General features: G+C 40.0%; 1 protein-coding gene across 11 annotated transcripts in view; it reads right to left on the bottom strand.

Annotated features, from left to right (window-relative positions):
- The window catches only part of CFAP91 (cilia and flagella associated protein 91), a 113,091-nt gene that overhangs the window by 66,507 nt on the left and 26,429 nt on the right, over nt 1-20,155 (bottom strand). For 9 of the 11 annotated variants that reach the window (XR_002183605.2, XR_011566450.1, XR_011566451.1 and 6 more), the window contains 5 exons: nt 16,519-16,700; nt 6,510-6,687; nt 4,470-4,627; nt 1,922-2,104; nt 872-1,014 (listed from right to left, as the gene is read on the bottom strand). Coding sequence is in view for 8 of the 11 variants with exons in the window: in XM_019986589.2 (XP_019842148.2) it covers nt 872-1,014; nt 1,922-2,104; nt 4,470-4,627; nt 6,510-6,687; nt 16,519-16,700 (844 nt within the window). In the remaining 3 variants the exon portion in view is untranslated. The remainder of the gene's footprint in view (nt 1-871; nt 1,015-1,921; nt 2,105-4,469; nt 4,628-6,509; nt 6,688-16,518; nt 16,701-20,155) is intronic. The other 2 variants (XM_070788539.1, XM_070788541.1) reach the window with 2 other exon arrangements.

The raw sequence follows: 20,155 nt of genomic DNA, 5'->3' as shown, positions 1-20,155 counted from the left end.
CAGGCCTCTCTCCCCTACTGAATCAGAAACTCTGGGGGTAGGGCCCAGCAGCACGTGTTTTAACAAGCCCTCCAGGTGATTCTGATGCAGCATAAAGACTAAGCACTACAATCATAACCTACAGATTCAAAAGTATACAAGTCTGAACACCTATAGTCCAATTAAGAAAAGAGAAAGGCCAGCTAATGGATGAAGCTGTACAGTTGGCTCATGGGATGACCATCAAACTTTCTCATTTAGCTGAGTTTAAACTAGATGAGAGGGATGCTGAGCATGACTCCCTTTCTTCATGATGCTAACAAATTTAAAGGAAAAAAATAAGGCCTATTACACTATTAAAACCAACAGTAATCCTGCATGCTAGAAACTTGTTATACATCAATGCTGTGTCATATTTTATTGGGTAGATCCCAAGTCAGAACCATTTTTAGAAAGTACCGTGACTTCTGCAAATGGGGAGAATGCCCTCCAAGAGGTTTTCCTATGGTTTGAAATGAGGTGGTAAAACTGATTCAGCACAACACAGGCAACCACCAGAAAGGTCTAGAGAGGAGAAAAAAATATAGGCTTGTGTGTTGAGAACTACTGGACATTGCTGCCCAAGACAAAGTGCAGTTTTGGAGTGTAGTATATCTCTGCAAAAGCCCCACGAGAAGCATCTCGTCATCCAGATGGGAACTCAGCTCAGTGCTCTGTGACGATCAAGAGGGGTGGGAGGGAGGCTCCAGAGGAAGGGGATATATGTATACTTACAGCTGATTCATGTTGTACGACAGAAACCAACACAACATTGTAAAGCAATTATCCTCCAATAAATAAAAATGAATAAAATTTGCTAAGAAAGTAAAACAAAGAAGAAGCAGCAGCATACCTTATGAACCTCTGCCAACTCACGGTCCACCCTTGCAGCCCTCTTTAGAAAACCATCTTTGGTAGTAGTGACTTTCGGTTTTGGTGGTTTGATTCGGGGTTGTGTCACAAAATCTGGGAGACAGGACTCAAGCTCAACTAATCCTATGGAAAGGAAGTACATGATTAGTGTCTGGTGCTTAGATATATCATTTGAAAGCATACTGTTAATTTCATTAGCAGTTTGCCAAGTGGTTTTATTTAGAATTATTGATAAGGTGTACCTCATATAATTGAATTGTCCCTGAAATACAAAGGAAATTTCTATATAATTAACTTATATTCTTGGTAACTTAGATTGTAAAATAAGAAATGCATTCTAAAATGAAACCACTGTCCTATCAAAAAGTAATAATACCACAATAATAAACAGGAAGTTAATGATCATATGACATTGTGATTATACATGTCACCACCATTCTAAAGTGGCTGTACACCAGGTTATCATATCCAGCTCTAGAGAGGGTCAGCCAGAGGTGCAAGTTCAATGGTGTGACCGTCAATGCACGATCTTGGCCATGTGATTCTCCAACCTCTCAACTGAAATTTAAATAATTTAATTAAGGTTCTCTTGGACTTTACAACAGGTATAACCCTCTCCATTAATTTATCCCCTAGTTTATCCATCCCCTTGCCCACTAGTATTCTGGTGTTTCTTCATAAAGGGCCGATTTCATGACATATTTCTTGTTTGCATCATAAACCTGGTATAAAAACTTTTTCTATTTTATTTTTGCATAACTTCAATTTTAATGACATTAAACATGTTTAAATGTTTAGTAGTTTATTGACTTTACTGCTTGGTAAATTGTCGCATAGTGTATCCATTTATTTATTTGGGTCTTTACAGTTTTTATTGGTTTCTATGAACTCATTATTAATAATACTAAACATGTAATGGCTATTTCTTACAAATATTGTATTTTTGATTAGCTTTTAATCTAAATTGCTATATTTCATATTTCTAAGATAACTCTCTTATACTAGGCTTGTAATTATAGGAACTGCTTACCTTCATAGGTGTTGAGATAGTGGTTTTTTACTACAAAGTCCTCTGAATTGTTGTCTGGGAAACGACCAAGGCGAGATAGAGGTCCATAGACCTGTGATGCATAATCACAATAATCCTTGATGATGTTTCTTCTCTCCAACTTCCCTTCTATATTCTTTCCCTTTCCCATCAGTTTTCTGATTGCTAAAATAAAACATACCTCCATGACTATCTCTAAAATATTTTTCTGAATGACCCAAATGCAGGCTAATAAACCAGTTGTAGTATTATTCACAGGGAGACTACTGAGCTGAATAAATTTCATCATGATCACTCACTGCAGCCCGAATATAACACTTAAGACAAAGAACAGGTGGATATGACAGAAGCTGAATCATCCAGTGTCCTCAATTGGTACTCATCAAAAATCTTTTATAACTGCATTCTAAGCTCTGGGCCAGAAATAAAAGTTTGTGCAATGAATGAAAGAAACTCAAAGTAACTGAAAAATACATGTCTTCAATAGAGATGAGGGAATTATTTTCTCCTAAGAGAATAATTAAAAGGGAAGGAAGACTACAAGCTCTTCAAAAAAAAATCTCTGGTCATCTTGGCTAACACCAGAATAAATTAGAATATACCCAAGCTTATAGTTTCAGAATTATTTGGCAGGCTCAGCTGTACATACTAGTTTACTAACGTAAGCAGTCAGGATTACTACCTCTACCTGCTCCTTTTCTGTCAATCCCATCACAGACCCACCCCCTTTTGAAGGCTCTGCATCAGGTACTCTCAACGGGTGTAAAATCAGATTGTGAGAATTTGAAGCCATATTGTAAGAGGTGGCTGCATGTACCACTGCTGCCTTTTGAATGTTATTTATATGTGACCCTCAGGGCTTTTGTGTGTGACCTGGAATTTCATGATTAAAATACTTTATATTTTATTTTGTTGTTGTTTAATTGCTAAGTTGTGTCAGACTCTTTTGCAACCTCATGAACTGTACCCACCCAGTTTCTCTGTCCATGGGATTTCCCAGGCAAGAATACTGAAGTGGGTTGCCATTTCCTTCTACAGGGGATCTTTTTCGCCCAGGGATCAAACTGGTGTCTCTGGCACTAGCAGGTAGATTCTTTACCATTGAGCCACCTGGGAAGCCTTAGTTATTTATGAAAATTAGTCAACCCATCACTGGTTATTTCAAGGACTGAAAAGAAAAAACTGTTGACAATATCTAAATGCATACCTAAAAGCTAGTTAAGTGAAAAGTCGTTTTCTTACACACTCAAAAAAATTCAGGGGCATATAACACTGAGAGCAGATAACAAGGACCTGACTTTCTGGGGGCAGGGGTCCTTGAAAGTCTTCCTGGAAGAAGTGACATTTGAGTTGTTTCTTAGCCTGGGTTCCCCCAAAGACAGAACCTGAGATAAAGGCATGTGTGCAGGTAGTTTACTGGGATGTGATCCCAGAGGGTAAAGAGAGAGGGATAGGAGTAACAAGAAAAAAAAAAAGTCAACCTATTGCTAATTATGTCAACTGCTGGAAAGAAAAAAATGCTGGCAGTATCTAAATGCATATGTAGCAGCCAATTAAGTTAAAAGTTATTTTCTCACATCAAGAAAGTTAAAAGTTCACTAAAAATAATTTTTAAGAAATTAATTTTTGTAATTGTTTTACTAGGAAAATTTTGAATACTTTACTGGGATTACATTGCTATTAATATGTGTATAGATTGCTAATCTGCATATATAAATGATGCAGTACAACTTTTATAAGTAAATAAATTATATTAAAAGTTACTCAGCAAGTACAGCTATAAAGCTAAATGCTAAATTAAAATTTTTTACTTTAAATTCTAACTAAAAATTTTTATTAAGTCATTTTTAATCCTCCACTGACTTCTCTTTTATGTATAAAGTACAGATATATTTATAATATATAAACAGATATATAGTACACCTATGGTATTAAAATTTCATGGGAGGGACTTCCCTACTGGTCCAGTGGTTAAGACTCTGCCTTGCAATGCAGGGGATGTGGATTTGATCCCTGGTCGGGGAACTAAGGTCTCACATGCCAGGCATGGGGCAACTAAGCCCATGTGCCACAACTACTGAAGCCCCTGCATGGAAAAGAAGACCCAGCACAGGGGTCTTTTTAAAAAAAATTTTTTTTATTTTCATGGAAGGGGGATAAGTAGGAAAAAAGACATCTGAATGTCTCTTTTAGTGGGAAACAATGAAAAACAGGTTGAGAAATAAAGCTCTCTATCCAGGGCTTCAGCCTATGAATATAGGGAGCCCAGTACCTACACACAACACACACACACACACAGAGTCCATAATGCCAACAACTTGCTACCCGTTAGAACATCATTACTTGATTTTCTTAGTGATGAATTTTCCTCCACTCTTCTACTTTTGAGAGATAACTCATCTCCTGTCCCTTATCAGTTAAATAATACTAGGACCAAAAAAGAATTATATCACAGTTAAACCAGCTTTGGCCAAAAACCCAAAGCAGAGCCAGCTTTTCCACCCCTTGAGGGTTGGTGCTGCGCCATCACCTGACACGTGCTTGCGCTGAATCTGTGCCAGCTTTGCCTCCTTCGCTTCCTGTAGCTTAGACCACTGGGCATTCAAGCGTGCCATGTTCACTTCGTTTTGATTCTCGTCACGCTTCTTCAGCAGCTCTTTTAGAACTTCTAGGCGAATCTCCTGCAATCTTTGAGCAAATGACAATCATAAAGAAGCCTATGGTCTCTCAAACAGGATACTCTACTAAAGAAAGGGAACATTTGCCATAAATAGGACCTTCTCTTCAGGCTGGTACCATATTCATGCATTTTATAAAGACCACTGTGGCAAAAGTGTGGGAAATGAACTGGGGGTTGGAGTAGACACTCAATAGTCTTTATATAAGAAGAATATTGTATGGGTGTATCTCTAGGCAGAAGGGCCTAAGTGAACAGGAAAATGTTTGTCCCCAGTTTCAGGCCAACAGGTATGGCTGGAGGGTTAAGGAACAGGAGGGTTGAGAGGAAATGTGGTTGTGGCATGCTACCTTAAGTGGTGACTGCGAAAATGCCAGCATCTGACACATACGGATATTCATTCTTCACCTCCCTTTACTTCACCTTCTCATTGTTCTCCAGGACTACCTTGCTTATGTGTACATATGACTTCAAAATATCTACTTCAGCCCGGATATTTCTGAACTGGAACTTCCACCTACTTGAATCTCCAATTATCCCTTCAAAAAACCTCACTCATTTTATTCCCCCAGAAATCTACTCCTTCTCCTACTTTCTTCCCTCCTCTAAAACACTTCTTACATCTGTTCCCTACTCATGTCTTGGTCATCTCTCTCCTGACTCGGACTCTGAGTGTTAGTCTAGTCTCGCCTCCTTCCAATCTTTGTTCCATGTAGTGGTCAAGATTTGCCTTTCTAAAATGGAGATTTGAACATTTTACCCTTACTTAAAAATTTACATAATAATTTATTCAATCACTTATTTGTCAAATACGTATGCCAGGCAGGGAATAAAACAATGGTGAACAAGATAAAATGCACTGTCTCAAGGAGCACTGTTTCAGTGAAGTAGGCATATAAACCAACATTTACAACACAGGGATCAAAACACCAGGGCAGAAGAATGAAAAGACTTCTGCGGGAGAAGAAATGGCAGAGCACCTCTGTCAGTGCTATTCCCAGTTGATCAAAAGGAAGGAGCGGGGTGGTGGGAAAGGCTTCTTCACAGTAGCCATTAACTCAGCACTTGAGGGTCAAAAGGGTTGAGATTTGCCACACTGACAAGGGAGAAGTGGGGCCTCAGCAGAGACAGCACATTGTCAGGGGCTTGGTAGCAATGCTATGAGCAACGAAGCACCTCAGCACAGGAACAAAGGGCACCTCAAGAACTTCCCTTCCCCCTCTTCTTGCTAAGGAGCTAGAATTTTTTGGTCCTCATCATTTCTACATATTCAGAGACAATCTCATTACTGAAAATACATCAGTTAAAATGGCTAAAAATTCAACCAGAAATACCCTAGCATATTGTTACTTATGTACTGTGAGGTCATCTCTTAACTGAAGAGTTAAGTCCACAGTTTGTCTTTTAAATATAAATGCCTTATTAGCTGCAGCTAGAACCCAAGAGGTCCTGACTGAATCCGGTACCGGGGAAAGAGACAGGATCAGCCAGGAGGCTGTTTGATAGATAGGAAGAGGGTCAAAGTCGAGGGACCCTGGCACTGGTAAGGAACAGAAAGGGACAGTCTGAAAGACATTTTGCAAAAATCAGTGGAATTCTGTGACAGCCCAGATAAGTTACTAAAGAAAAAAGAGATCAGAGATCCCATGAGGAACTGTTCAAATCTGGGTTCCACACTGAACTTCACACATAAAGAAGGCATTATATATATATTTATATTATTGGAGAAAAAATAATGGAGCTATTGCTCCTGAAACCCAGTCTCCTAACTCTACAGGTTAAGGATTGCTTTTAAACCCTTACATTTGGGAACTCTATTTGCTCTATTGCTTAAAAGTATTAACATTAATCCCATCAGTGTAGGAGCAACTGTCTGGGTAGCTGAGAACCTACTTCTCAATCTCCTGCTCTCTGAAGGCCCACTCCTTCCTCTCCATGGCATTCATCATCCGCCTCCTTTTCTCAAACTGGGAAGTGTCACTCAGAGGGGGCAGGGTGTCTTCCCAAGCACGCTTCTCCCGGGCACGTTCTATCATCTCTACTTCAGCTTGTCCTGCCGGGAGCCCTCGACCTAGAGGATGAGGCAGAACACTTAATAAACACACAGACACACTCATGTACCTGCTAGTATTTAATTGACTCCCTCTCAGTTCCTGTCCTCTTTAAATTGAAGGTTATGACAAGATGAAATGATATTGGGATATGTCTCCACATGTGCCTGAGAGTGTATTATCTGTGCCCTGCACTCTCTCTTATTAGCAATTCAGTCAGAAGACATCTCATTTGCATGGAAGTATTTAAAGATATTAGGTTATTACTAAATAATCACACCCTGGAACGTTCCATATTGGAAAAATCCATCTTTTGAAATACAAAGAAATATCAAAATAACTTGCAGAAGATCATAGTTAGTAGATGGTGAAACCCAGAATTTGCCAATGACAATCTGGCCCTTGCAGTCTTACATACTATACTATACTATACTCCCTCTCTAGAAACAAATATTAAACAAAAATGAACTATACAGAGAAGCCCACAGCTAATACCATACTCAACAGTGAAAGGTTAAAAGCTTTTTCTCTAAGATCAGGAACAAGGTAAGAGTGCACACTCTCACCACTCCTATTCAACATAGTACTGGAAGCCCTGACCAGAGAAATTGGGGGGAAAAAGAGAGAGAGGGAGAAAGAAATAGAGAAAACTGCATCCAAGTCAGAAAGTGAAAGTGTGAGTCGCTCAGTCATGTCTGACTTCTTGCAATCGCATGGGCTGTCCATGGAATTCTCCAGGCAAGAATACTGCAGTGGGTTGCCATTCCCTTCTCCAGGGGATCTTCCCGACTCAGGGATAGAACCAGTGTCTCCTGTACTTCAGGCAGATTCTTTACCATCTGTGCTACCAGGGAAGGAAGAAGTAAAATTATATGTAGATTTCACAATAAGCTACCTTACTGAACTGAGAGTCTTAGTTCTGTTCATTTAAATTTTTAAAATGAGTGCATTGCCTACAAGTGAAAATAGTTTTGCTTCTTCTTTCTAATCCCCATACCTAATTTTTCTTCTCTTGTTTTACTGCATTAACTCAATTATTTCTCAACCAGGATGCTATTAATACTGTATCGGGCAAACAATTTTTGGATGGGTCTGCCCCATGCAGGGCAGGATGTTTCGTATCCATGCCAGCCTAGCTCCCCCAAACCCAACCCATTCTCCTTATCATTATTATGGAGTTTCCAAATGTCCTTGGGGTTGATGGTCATAGCCTAGTTGAAAAAGTTCTGGGCTAGGATCTTCCCTCAACTGCTAAATAATAGTGGTGACAAAGGAATTACTGTCTTTTTCTTGATTTTAAGGATAAAGCTTCTCAAGTCTTACCTTTAGTATTATGTTTATCTCAGATAACCTTTATTAAGTTACTAAAATTTCCTTCTGATCCCAACATTTAGAGTTTACAACATGAATGCATGTCGAATGTTATCAAACTACTTTTCCTGAATCTACTGAAGCATTTTCTGATATTTTCTGTTAAAATGGTAAAATGCATTGGTTGGTTTTCTGATATTGTACTAAACTCGAATTTGTATGATTAACCCATTTGGTTACGATAAGTCATCTATTAACTTATTTTTAAAATGTATTTATTTGGCTGTGCCAGGTCTTAGTTGCAGCAGGCAGGATCTAGTTCTCTGTTGTTGTTCAGACACTAAGTCTTGTCCGACTCTTTGCTGCCCCTTGGACTGCAGCATGTCAGGCTTACCTGTCCTTCACTATCTCCCAGAGTTTGCTCAAATTCATGTCCATTGAGTTGGCATTGCCATCCAATCATCTCATCCTCTGTCACCCCCTTCTCCTCCTGCCCTCAGAATCCTCCTTTCTCAGCATTCAGGGTTTCTTCCAGTGAGTTCTAGTTCTCTGATCAGGGATCAAACCCAGGCCCCCTGCATTGGGAGTGTGGAGTTTTAGCCACTGGACCATCAGGGAAGTGTTAGCCATCTTCTTAAAGATACTGTCATGTGTCACTTTTCTATATACTAATAATGAACCATCAGAAAGAGAAAGCAAAAAAAAAAAAAATCCCACTTAAAATCCCATCACTTGACTATGGTGTAAGACCTCTTTAATGAGTTGTTGGATTCTATTTTCTAACCCTCCCACACTGTTGGTGAGAATGTAGTCGGTGCAGCCATTATGGAAAACAGTATGGAGGTTCCTCAGAACACTAAAAATGGAATTATCATACGATCCAGGAATCCTACTCCTGGGCATATATCAGGAAAAACTACAATTCAAAAAGATACATGCAACCCTCCATTCGTAGCAGCATTATTCATAATAGCCATAACATGGAAAGAACCTAAATGTCCATATACAGTGGAATACTACTCAGCCATAAAAAGAACAAACTACCACCATTTGCAGCAATATGGATGAACCTAGAGATTATCACACTAAGTGAACTAAGTCAGGAAGAGGAAGACAAATACTATATGAAATCACTTGTATGTGGAATCTAATATGACACAAATAAATTTATCTATAAAACATAACAGACTCACAGAGAACAGACTTGTGGTTGTCAAGGGGGAGAGGAAGTGGGGAGGGATAGAGCAAGAGTTTTAGGTTAGATGCAAACGGTAATACACACAGTGGATAAATGACAAGATCCTTCTGAATAGCACAGGGAACTGTATTCAATATCCTGTGATAAACCATGATGGAAAAGATATGAAAAGGAATGTGTTTATATATACAACTGAATCACCTCATTGTACAAAATATTAATACAACATTGTAAATCAACTATATTTCAATACAAAATTAAAGAAAAACAAGCAATAATAAAGAAAAAATAAAACAAAATCCCATCAAAAAGAGAAAAATACCTACAAACAAACTTAACCAAAGAGGTGAGAGACCTATATTCTGAAAACTATAAAATATTAATGAAGGAATCGGAAAACCACATAAAGAAATGGAAAGATATCTTGCATTTTAGATTGGAAGAATTGATATTGTTAAAATGTCCACACTACCCAAAGAGTCTACAAATTTAATTTGGCGGAGTAGAAGGACGTGTGCTCATCTCTTGTGAGAACACCAAAATCACAGCTAGCTGCTGAACAACCATCAGAAAGAGAATGTTGGAACCACCAAGAAAAGCTGCTGCACGTCCAAGGACAAAGGCGCAGCAGCAAGATGGTAGGAGGGCTGCGGTCACATTTAAAACTTCATATCTGCCAGAGACTCTTGGGGGCATACACAGAATCTTGTGTGCACCAAAACCCACGGAAAGGAGCAGTGATCCCCACAAGAGACTGAGCCAGACCTGCCTCTGAGTGTTTGAGGGCCTTCTGCAGAGGCATGGGTCAGCAGTGGCCTCCCACGGGGACAGGAGCACTGGCAGTAGCAGTGCTGGGAGGCCCGGCAGGTGGCACAAGTCCTCTTGGAGGAGGTCGCCATTAGCCCCACTACAGAGCTGCTGGACGGGCGATCCACAAACTGGAGAACAGCTATACCAAAGAAGTTCTCACGCTGTTGCGAAAGTTCGAGGGCCCACAACAGACTTCCAAACCTGGGGACCTGGCAAAAGGGACTGGGAATCCCCAGGGGATCTGACTTTGAATGTCAGTGGGATTTGATTATAAAACTCCCACAGCACTGGGGAAACAGACTTTTAGAAGGAAAAGACAAAACCATATGTGCTCCAGGACCCAGGAGAAAGGAGCACTGACCCCACAAGAGACTGAGCCAGACTTGCCTATGAGTGTATGGGAGCCTCCTACAGAGGCATGGGTCAACAGTGGCCTGCCACAGGGTCAGAGGTATTGACAGAAACAGTCCTGGGAGGCGCAACGTACTGGCATAAGTCCTTATGGAGGAGGTCACCATTACCCCTACCGTAGACCCTATAGCTCCACCATAGAGACTGCAAACTCAAGGACTGAGCCGCCTCAGTCCAAACTACAGGGAGGGAGCACAGCCCCACCCATCATCAGAAAACTGGATTAAACATATACTGGGCATGGCCCTGCCCACCAGAGCAAGACCTAGTTTTCCCCACAGCCAGTCCCTCCCATCAGGAAGCATGCACTCCCATCCATCAGAGGGCAGACAGAATGGAAGCCACAATCACAGAAAATGAACCAAAATGGTGGCCTTGTATAACTCAATGAAACTTTGAAGCATGCCATATAGGACCACGCAAGACGGCTGGCTTATGGCAGAGAGAGATGACAAAACGAGGTCCACTGGAGAAGGAGGTGACAAACCACTTCAGCATTCTTGACCCGAGAACCCCATGAACGGTACAAAAAGGCAAAAAGATGTGACATTGAAAGATGAGCCCCCTGGATTGGCAGGTGTCCAATATGCTACTGGAGAAGAGTGGAGAAATAGCTCCAGAAGGAATGAAGAGGATGAGCCAAAGCAAAGACGACGCCCAGTTGTGGATGTCTGGTGGTGAAAGTAAAGTCTCACACTGTAAACAACAATATTGTATAGGAACCTGGAATGTCAGGCCATAATCAAGATAAATTGGAAGTGGTCAAACAGGAGATGGCAAGAGTAAACGTCAACATTTTATGAATCAGTGAACTAAAATGGGCAGGAAAGGCAAATATAATTCAGAAGACCATTATATCTACTACTGTGGGCAAGAATCCCTTAGGAGAAATGGAGTAGTCCTCATAGTCAACAAGAGTATGAAATGCAGTACTTGGGTCCAGTCACAAAAATGACAGCATTTTCTCAGTTTGTTTGCAAGGCAAACCATTCAACATCATAGTAATCTAAGTCTATGCCCCAACCACTAATGCCAAGGAGGCTGAGTTGAAAGGTTCTATGAATACCTATGGCTTTCCAGGTGGTGCTAATGGTAAAGAACCCACCTCCCAATGCAGGAGATGCAAGAGACGAAGGTTCGATCCCTGGTTCTGGAGGATCCCCCAGAGGACGGAGTGGCAACCCACTCAAGTATTCTTGCCTAGAGAATCCCTTGGACAAGATAGCCTGGCAGGCTACAATCCATAGGGTCACAAAGAGTCAGGCATGACTGAAGTGACTTAGCATGCATGCAAACATGAAGACCTACAAGACCTTCTGGAACTAACACCCAAAAAAGCTGTCCTTTTCATTATAGGGGACTGGAATGCAACAGTAGGAAGCCAAGAAATACATGGAGTAATGGGCAAATTTGGCCTTGGAGTACAGAATGAAGCAGGGTTTTGCCAAGAGAATGCACTGGCCATAGCAAACACACTCTTCCAACAACACAAGAGAAGACTCTACACATAGACATCACCAGATGGTCCATACTGAAATCAGATTAATTATATTCTTTGCAGCCAAAGATGGAGAGGCTCTATACAGTCAGCAAACACAAGACTGGGAGCTGACTGTGGCTCAGATCATGACCTCCTTATTGCCAAATTCAGACTTAAATTGAAGAAAGTAGGGAAAAACCATTAGATCATTCAGGTATGACCTAAATCAAATCCCTTATGACTATTCGGTGGAAGCAACAAATAGATTCAAGGTATTAGATCTGATAGACAGAGTGCCTGAAGAACCATGGATGGAGGCTTTGGGACATTGTACAGGAGACAGAAATCAAGACCATCCCCAAGAAATGCAAAAAAGCAAAATGACTGTCTGAGGAGGCTTTACAAACAGCTATGAAAAGAAGACAGGCGAAAGGCAAAGGAGAAAAGGAAAGATATACCCATTTGAATGCAGAGTTCCAAAGAATAGCTAGGAGAGATAAGAAAACCTTCCTCAGTGATCAGTGCAAAGAAATAGAGGAAAACAATAGAATGGGAAAGACTAGAGATCTCTTCAAGAAAATTCAACATACCAAGGGAACATTTCATGCAAAGATGGGCACAATAAAGGACAGAAATGGTATGGACCTAAAAGCAGCAGAAGATATTAAGATGAGGTGGCAAGAATACACAGAAGAACTATACAAAAAAGATCTTCACGACCAGATAATCACAATGTTGTGATCACTCACGGAATGTGAAGTCAAGTGGTCCTTAGGAAGCATCACTATGAACAAAGCTAGTGGAGGTGATGCAATTCCAGTTGAGCTATTTCAAATCCTAAAAGATGATGCTGTGAAAGTGCTGCACTCAATATGCCAGCATATTTGGCATATTGAACAAAACTCAGCAGTGGCCACAGGACTGGAAAAGGTCAGTTTTCATTCCAATCCCTAAGAAAGGCAATGCCAAAGAATGCTCAAACTACCCCACAATTGCACTCATCTCACACGCTAGTAAAGTAATGCTCAAAATTCTCCAAGCCAGGCTTCAACAGTATGTGAACCATGAAATTCCAGATGTTCAAGCTGGATTTAGAAAAGGCAAAAGAACCAGAGATCAAATTGCCAACATCTGTTGTATCATAGAAAAAGCAAGAGAGTTCCAGAAAAACATCTACTTCTGCTTTATTGACTATGCCAAAGCCTTTGACTGTGTGGATCACAACAAACTGTGGAAAATTCTTCAAAAGATGGGAATGCCAGAACACCTGACCTGCCTCCTGAGAAGTCTGTATGCAGGTCAAGAAGCAACAGTTAGAACTGGACATGGAACAACAGATTGGTTCCAAATAGGGAAAGGAGTACATCAAGGCTGTATATTGTCACCCTGCTTATTTAACTTTTATGCAGAGTACATCATGAGAAACGCTGGACTGGATGAAACACAGGCTGGAATCAAGACTGCTGGGAAAAATATCAATAACCTCAGATATGCAGATCATACCACCCTTATGGCAGAAAGTGAAGAAGAACTAAAGAGCCTCTTGGTGAAAGTAAAAGAGGATAATGAAAAAAGCTGGCTTAACACTCAACATTCAGAAAGCTAAGATCATGGCATCTGGTCCCATTATTTCATGGCAAATAGATGGGGAAACAGTGGAAACAGTGAGAGACTTCATTTTGGGGGGCTCCAAAATTAATGCAGATGGTGACTGCAGCCATGAAATTAAAAGACACTTACTCCTTGGAAGAAAAGTCATGACCAACCTAGATAGAATATTAAAAAGCAGAGACATTACTTTGCCAACAAAGGAACATCTAGTCAAAGCTATGGTTTTTCCAGTAGTCATGTATGGATGTGAGAGTTGGACTATAAAGAAAGCTGAGCGCTGAAGAATTGATGCTTTTGAACTGTGGTGTTGGAGAAGACTCTTGAGAGTCCCTTGGACTGCAAGGAGATCCAACCAGTCCTTCCTAAAGGAAATCAGTCCTGAATATTCATTGGAAGGACTGATGCTGAAGCTGAAACTCCAATATCTTGGCCACCTGATGTGAAGAGCTGACTCATTGGAAAAGACCCTGATGCTGGGAAAGATTGAAGGCAGGAGGAGAAGGGGATGATAGAGGATGAGATGGCTGGATGGCATCACAGACTCAATGGACATGAGTTTGAGTAAGCTCCGGGAGTTGGTGATAGACAGGGAGGCCTGGCGTGCTGCAGTCCATGGGGCCGCAAAGAGTTGGACAGGACTGAGTGACTGAACTTGGAAGTATGTTCAAGGATGTCCTTTTATTCTTCCCTTATTCAGATCCATAGCTAACATTTATACAATGGTTATTTCCATACTAGGCATTGGCCTAAGCATATTACATAAATGAATTTAATTAGTTTACAATATCCTATGAGATAGACCTCTGAAATGTTCTGTCCTATGAAAGTGTCTTTATTTCACCTTCTCTCCCAAGTAAGAGTTTGGCTGGTTTAAGAATTCTAGATTTGGGTTATTTTCCCACAGCACTTTAAAGCTACTACAGAATGCCCACCTGGAGGTACTCCATCTCTTAGGGAGCCTGGAATTCCTTGTGTAAATGGCCCCAAACCCACTTCCAAAATCTACATGGGCCACTTCGCAGGATTCAGACTCCCGAGGGCAGACTACATGCTGCTGTTTGTTCACCCTTAAGCCCAAGGGGTGGCCACATAGCAGCTGTTTGCAAGGATGTCTAGACAGAAAATGGAAAAGCAGGACAGGAGAGGCAATCACAGGCATGCACAACAAGCCCTCGTGATGAGCAGAGCCAGAGAAAGGGCCAGCCACCAGGCAGCCTCTCCCACTGCTGCCACATGCCAGCGTGCAATCCCAAGGAGTCTAAGAATTTTAAATGTACACTTGTCCTTTCAGCTTTTTATAAAGATTTGTGAAAAATATAGAATGTACTTTATCTAACAGACAGTAGGTTGATTTATAATATTTAAATGTCTACACACATAATATGTAGGCATCCGTTTAAACTTTTACCCAGGACCTCACCAACGAGGAGGTAGGCCTGACTCATGGAGCTTTTTATTGACACTTGAACCCCAGAGCTGCCAGGGCAGGGCTCCAATTTGGTCTTTACCAAGTGAAGCATTTCTGAGCCCCTACCTAAACCTCTTGTGTTCCAGGGCGTGGCTCCAGTCCTTCTGCAGCTCAAAGCTAAGCCCTTCCCACACCAAGAGGTGAAGCTCAAGGTCGCAGGTAGGAGTCCCTGGCTGAGACTGGCAGGCACTGAGCTTCAGTTCTACCTGTGGGCAGGAGAGAAGCTTCTCCCTCCTTTAGTTTAATCAGGTCTGGCTCCTCACCATTCAGAGTCCCTGCTCATCATCACAGATTCCCTTTTAGGAAGAAGTCTTCACTGCTAAACGATTGATTTTCTTCCTTGATTTTAAGTGTGGTTATTAATTTTCATAATTATGTTTTCTGTGTGTGCAAAGGAGAGGGAAAGATTTCAGCATACTCTGAGTCTGTCATCTAGACTTAAGGTAGAGTCTCTGCTTTAAACTGTGGGTGTAAAGAATGCTTAATCTGGATCCAAGAAGTGAGCCAAGAAACAAGAATCAGAACTAGAACTCAGACATGACCATCCTTGTTGCTACTAACACAGATTTGATCACAATTCATTACATTGGGGAAACAAAAGTAACCTCATTTTAATAAAAATTACAATGTACTAAGTATTTCCATGATCTTCAAGGAATCAGTCTCTCTGGTTCTCAGCTTCCTGCTGCTGCTGCTGCTAAGTCACTTCAGTCGTGTCCGACTCTGTGCGATCCCATAGACAGCAGCCCACTAGGCTCCTCTGTCCCTGGGATTCTCCAGGCAAGAATACTGGAGTGGGTTACCATTTCCTTCTCCTAGGCACCATCAAATGAGTTTAATAAGGTAATTTCTAACAATTTCTAAAGGCCCCTTCTCTTATTAATATTTATAGTTTCACATTATAAAGGCCTAGACCAGAGTGAATTTCTATACTCTGAGAGTGAATTTCTGAGCATTTCAGATATAATATCAAAAGAAATCATCTAAATTATCAAATAAAGTATATGAGAGCCTTGATAAATCCCAAGATATTTTAGCAAAGTAAGAGGATATTATTACTTGTTGGAAAATGCAAAATGCATATTATTGCTATATTTACAATATGCATGATGCATATTATAAGATAATATTATTTCTTGTTGGAATATGCATATGTCATGCATATTACATGTTGGAATATGCATTCAGTATTATATACTCAAAAAAAATTTATGTGTAAAGAAAGAATATAAATTTCTCAGTGGAAAGGAGCTGATTCACTGAGAGAAACAGAAGAGGGAGGTGAGTCGTCAGCAAAGGAACCACAAAATTAAGTCTAAATGTAACTTCAGCTTCAGGGAAAAAGGACAAGAAGTGTCTTACAATGATAATGGCGTATCTCTTTTTGAACAAATCTATCAGAACGTGTATGAGTCTATGAAGTAGCTCTACTGAGCAAGACACTTTAAATAGCAATGCTTTAAACCATAGTTGTCTCTGTGTGTGTCATTTCCAAGAACTCGATAGCATGCGTGGTCATCAGGACTGTCATCTGCAAATATTCAAAAGAATTTCCAACTCACCCCAAGTGAGAGTAGCCAGGGTCAGGAGCTCAGGGATGGAATCCTGACATACTACATATTCTGGAGAATACGGGTCTGTTTGAACTTCAGCATCCCGATAATCAGTCTGAGTGCCCACCGTGTACTTCGAAGGAATGGGCAGGTACTTAGTTGGAGGAGGAGGAAAAGTATATGGATCTGCCCTAAAAAGGAAAATTATTTTAAAAATTGAAACCTGATATAATCACTTAATACCTATCAATAGGTTTTGCAACATATATGATTAAGAGTTAAGTCTTTCTATGTAAAATGCCCTTGTGAATCAATAAGACAGTTAAATAGCCACAGAAAAATGAGTAAAGGACAGTCAGAAAACAAAAAATAAAACTTCTAACAATCATATGAAAAGATAATAAACATAACATAACCAAAGAAAATTAAATTAAAACAGCAAGATGCTATTTAATTATATCACATAAAGTAAAAGTGAAAGTGAAGTTGCTCAGTGGTGTCCGACTCTTTGTGACCCCGTGGACTGTAGTCTACCAGGCTTCTCTGTCCATGGGATTATCCAGGCAAGAATACTGGAGTGGGTTACCACTTCCTCCTCCAGGGGATCTTCCCGACCCAGGGATCGAACCCGGGTCTCCTGCATTGGAGGCAGACACTTTAACCTCTGAACCACAGGGAAGCACATAAGCAATGATTTAAAAGATTGAAAGTTCTTAGCATCAATGAACTTGTGAAGAAACAGGCATTCTCATAAACTGCTGATGAAAATACAAACAGGTAAACCTAACTAACAAGTGACTAAATATATATCAAACCCTTAAAACACCCTTTTGCCCAAGCAATGGTGCTCCTAGGAATTTATTATGGGGAATAAGTCAATGAGTGTGCAAAGATATATGCAAACATGTTTATAAAGTCTCATTTATAAAAGTAAAAAACTTCTTAATGGCTGATTTTATTTTCAAAAGTGGTTATATCTGGGGTCATTAGGCATCAACCTTGGATCCATTATAGTCACCTTTTTTTTTCATTTTATTTTTAAGCACAGGAAAACTTATAAATTCACTTAAACATGTGCCTACCCTTATCCATAATTTAACAAAAAGTATAGTAGCACATAGTGGTGTTTTTTTTTTTTACTTTTGAGTTTGCATCCCTCAATCCCTTTTTCTTCTTTTTCCACCCATAGCAGTACCCTTTCTATATACCTGGTATCTAGGATCTTCCCAACCCTGGGATTGAACCTGCGTCTCTTAAGTCTCCTGCAATCGCTAGCGGGTTCTTTACCACTAGCGCCCCCTGGGAAGCCCATCTAGGACATATACCCCAGATGTATCCTTGAATTACATCCTCCTTATTTTTTGCACACTTATTTTCTACAGCTGACACAAAATACAGTTTATTTTACTGTTTGACTAACATGAAATCATATTATAAGTACAGTTTTGCATCTTGCTTTTTTGATTAAACAACACTTCATGGAAATCTTTCCCAATCTACTCATGTGACTCTAAAAAAAACCACAAACTTAAATAATGACCATCAGTAGAAAAACTGTTTAAAAAATGGTACAGCCATAATTTTTATCCAGCTATTAAAAGTAACAATGTAATCTATATGAATGAACAAAAATGTCTACAATCTAATGTAAAGTAGAAAAAAGAACACTATAAAGCAGTATGTACAACAGGAGTACACTTTTATGTTTTTATAGACTGTGCTACTGGGCACATAAAAATTCCTAAATGGATATACAATAATAAAAGCAATTATTTCTGGATAGTATGATTATAGAGAGAAGTTTTTCATGTTTACAGTCTTTTGAATTTTCTAACTTTTTTTAACCTGTACATAAACTACTTATAAAATAAGAAATATATATATATATATGTATATATACCACTTCCATTTAAAATAAATCTTTTTTCTAGTTGGTAGAAGAATTGATTAAATGACATAAATAAATGTAATGGAAAGAAAAGATTTCCATTAAGAATAATAGTCAAAGGCAATGGGAGGTACTTATACATGAGCATAGCATGTACATCTTAGCTCAAAGAAAAATGCATTTCAAGCCAATCAGAAAGAAGTGTCTATTTGGCAGTTCAACCTGTGATGGAACAGTACTTTAAACAGATTTTAATGCTGAAATCTAACAGGTACTGAAATCATTTTTTTCAGCAGTTGCTATTAATTTCCAACATAAGTAGACAATATAAGTATATATAGTTTCTTATGTTTTCAGCAGAAAGTATTCTACTATAAAAATTCTACTTGAGGAAATAACTTCAAATTACCTTTATATTATCCCAGGTCATGTGAATATTATTATAAAACCATCAGCTTGGATCAAGAGAATAAATTATTGCTTTCCAAATTAGTTTCACATTTGACCCATCTGCTTAAACGTGCTAAGATTATGGCAAAGCCTGAGGAATCCCTCTGCCAAAGCTTTCTGCTGACTTGGGACCCTTCCCCGTGGGTCTGAGGAGAGGATGCAAAGGAGGAATGCTACTTGGACAAAAGTCCTGTGTAACTTAACAGCACAGTTCCTTTCCTAATTAACTTGATATTTTTCTCCAACCTATTCTTCTCTCCATTTCAGTTGGTTTCAAGGGAGAGTAAAATGTGAATAAGAGCAAGCAAAAAATCTTCTTTCCCAGCTCTGCCCAACCTCAATCAGGACCCAACACCAGAAAGATCCCACATCTGCTCCCTACTTGGCTTGAGCTCTGCCTGGTCCTGGATCACACCCTTGGCCTCAGTTAGTCTGTTTAAGGATGGTATCCTTTCAGCAGCTCCTACTGCTCCATACTCTCCATCTAGACCCTCCCTCCTCTAATACCAGCCACCATCAAAGCAGGCACTGTCTGCCACACCCACAGTCTTTTAAAATTTCCCCTTCTGGTCCCAACAAAACTACATGCAGGGCTTCCCTGGTGGTCCAGTGGTAAAGAATCTACCTGCCAGTGCAGGAGACACAGGTTTGATCCCTGGTCCAGGAAGATCCCACATGCCATGGAGCATCTAAGCCCTGCACCACAACTACTAAGCCTTGCTCTAGAGCTCAGGGACCACAAGCACTGAACCCACACGCTGCAACTGAAGCCCGTGGGCCCTAGAGCCCGTGCAACAAGAGAAGCCACCACAATGAGGAGCCCTTGCAGTGCAACAAAGAAGAGCCCCCGCTCTCTGCAACTAGAGAAAAGCAAGCACAGCAACAAAGACCCACTCAACTAAGAATGAATAATAAATACATGTTAAAAAACCTACACACAAGAGGAGCTTCACAGAGCTAGCAAAGGCTTTTGTGTAGACATGAGTTTTCAACCCCTTCAGGTAAATACCAAGGAGTAGGACTGCCGAATCATACGTTAAGAGTATGTGTATAGTCTTTTCTTTAAGAGTCTTAGACAAATTTTATTTTGGTGTGTCAATACATTAACATTCATGATTCAGGTGAGAATCACTAACATTTCTACAGATAAGTAATAATAGTATTAGTATTTTCACTCATTCAATAAATGTGTCTTGAGTGCATAGGGATTAAAGTTCAATCCACAGTCATTTACAGATGTCTCATTTCCATGAAGTGCATCATTCAGAACAGAAGATAATACCATATTGTATAGAGTATGCATAGTCT

Source organism: Bos indicus, chromosome 1 (genome assembly GCF_029378745.1).
Source record: "Bos indicus isolate NIAB-ARS_2022 breed Sahiwal x Tharparkar chromosome 1, NIAB-ARS_B.indTharparkar_mat_pri_1.0, whole genome shotgun sequence".
Lineage (NCBI taxonomy): Eukaryota > Metazoa > Chordata > Mammalia > Artiodactyla > Bovidae > Bos > Bos indicus.
The sequence above is the reverse complement of the archived record's forward strand: the minus strand, read 5'-3'. Positions and strand labels throughout refer to the sequence as shown.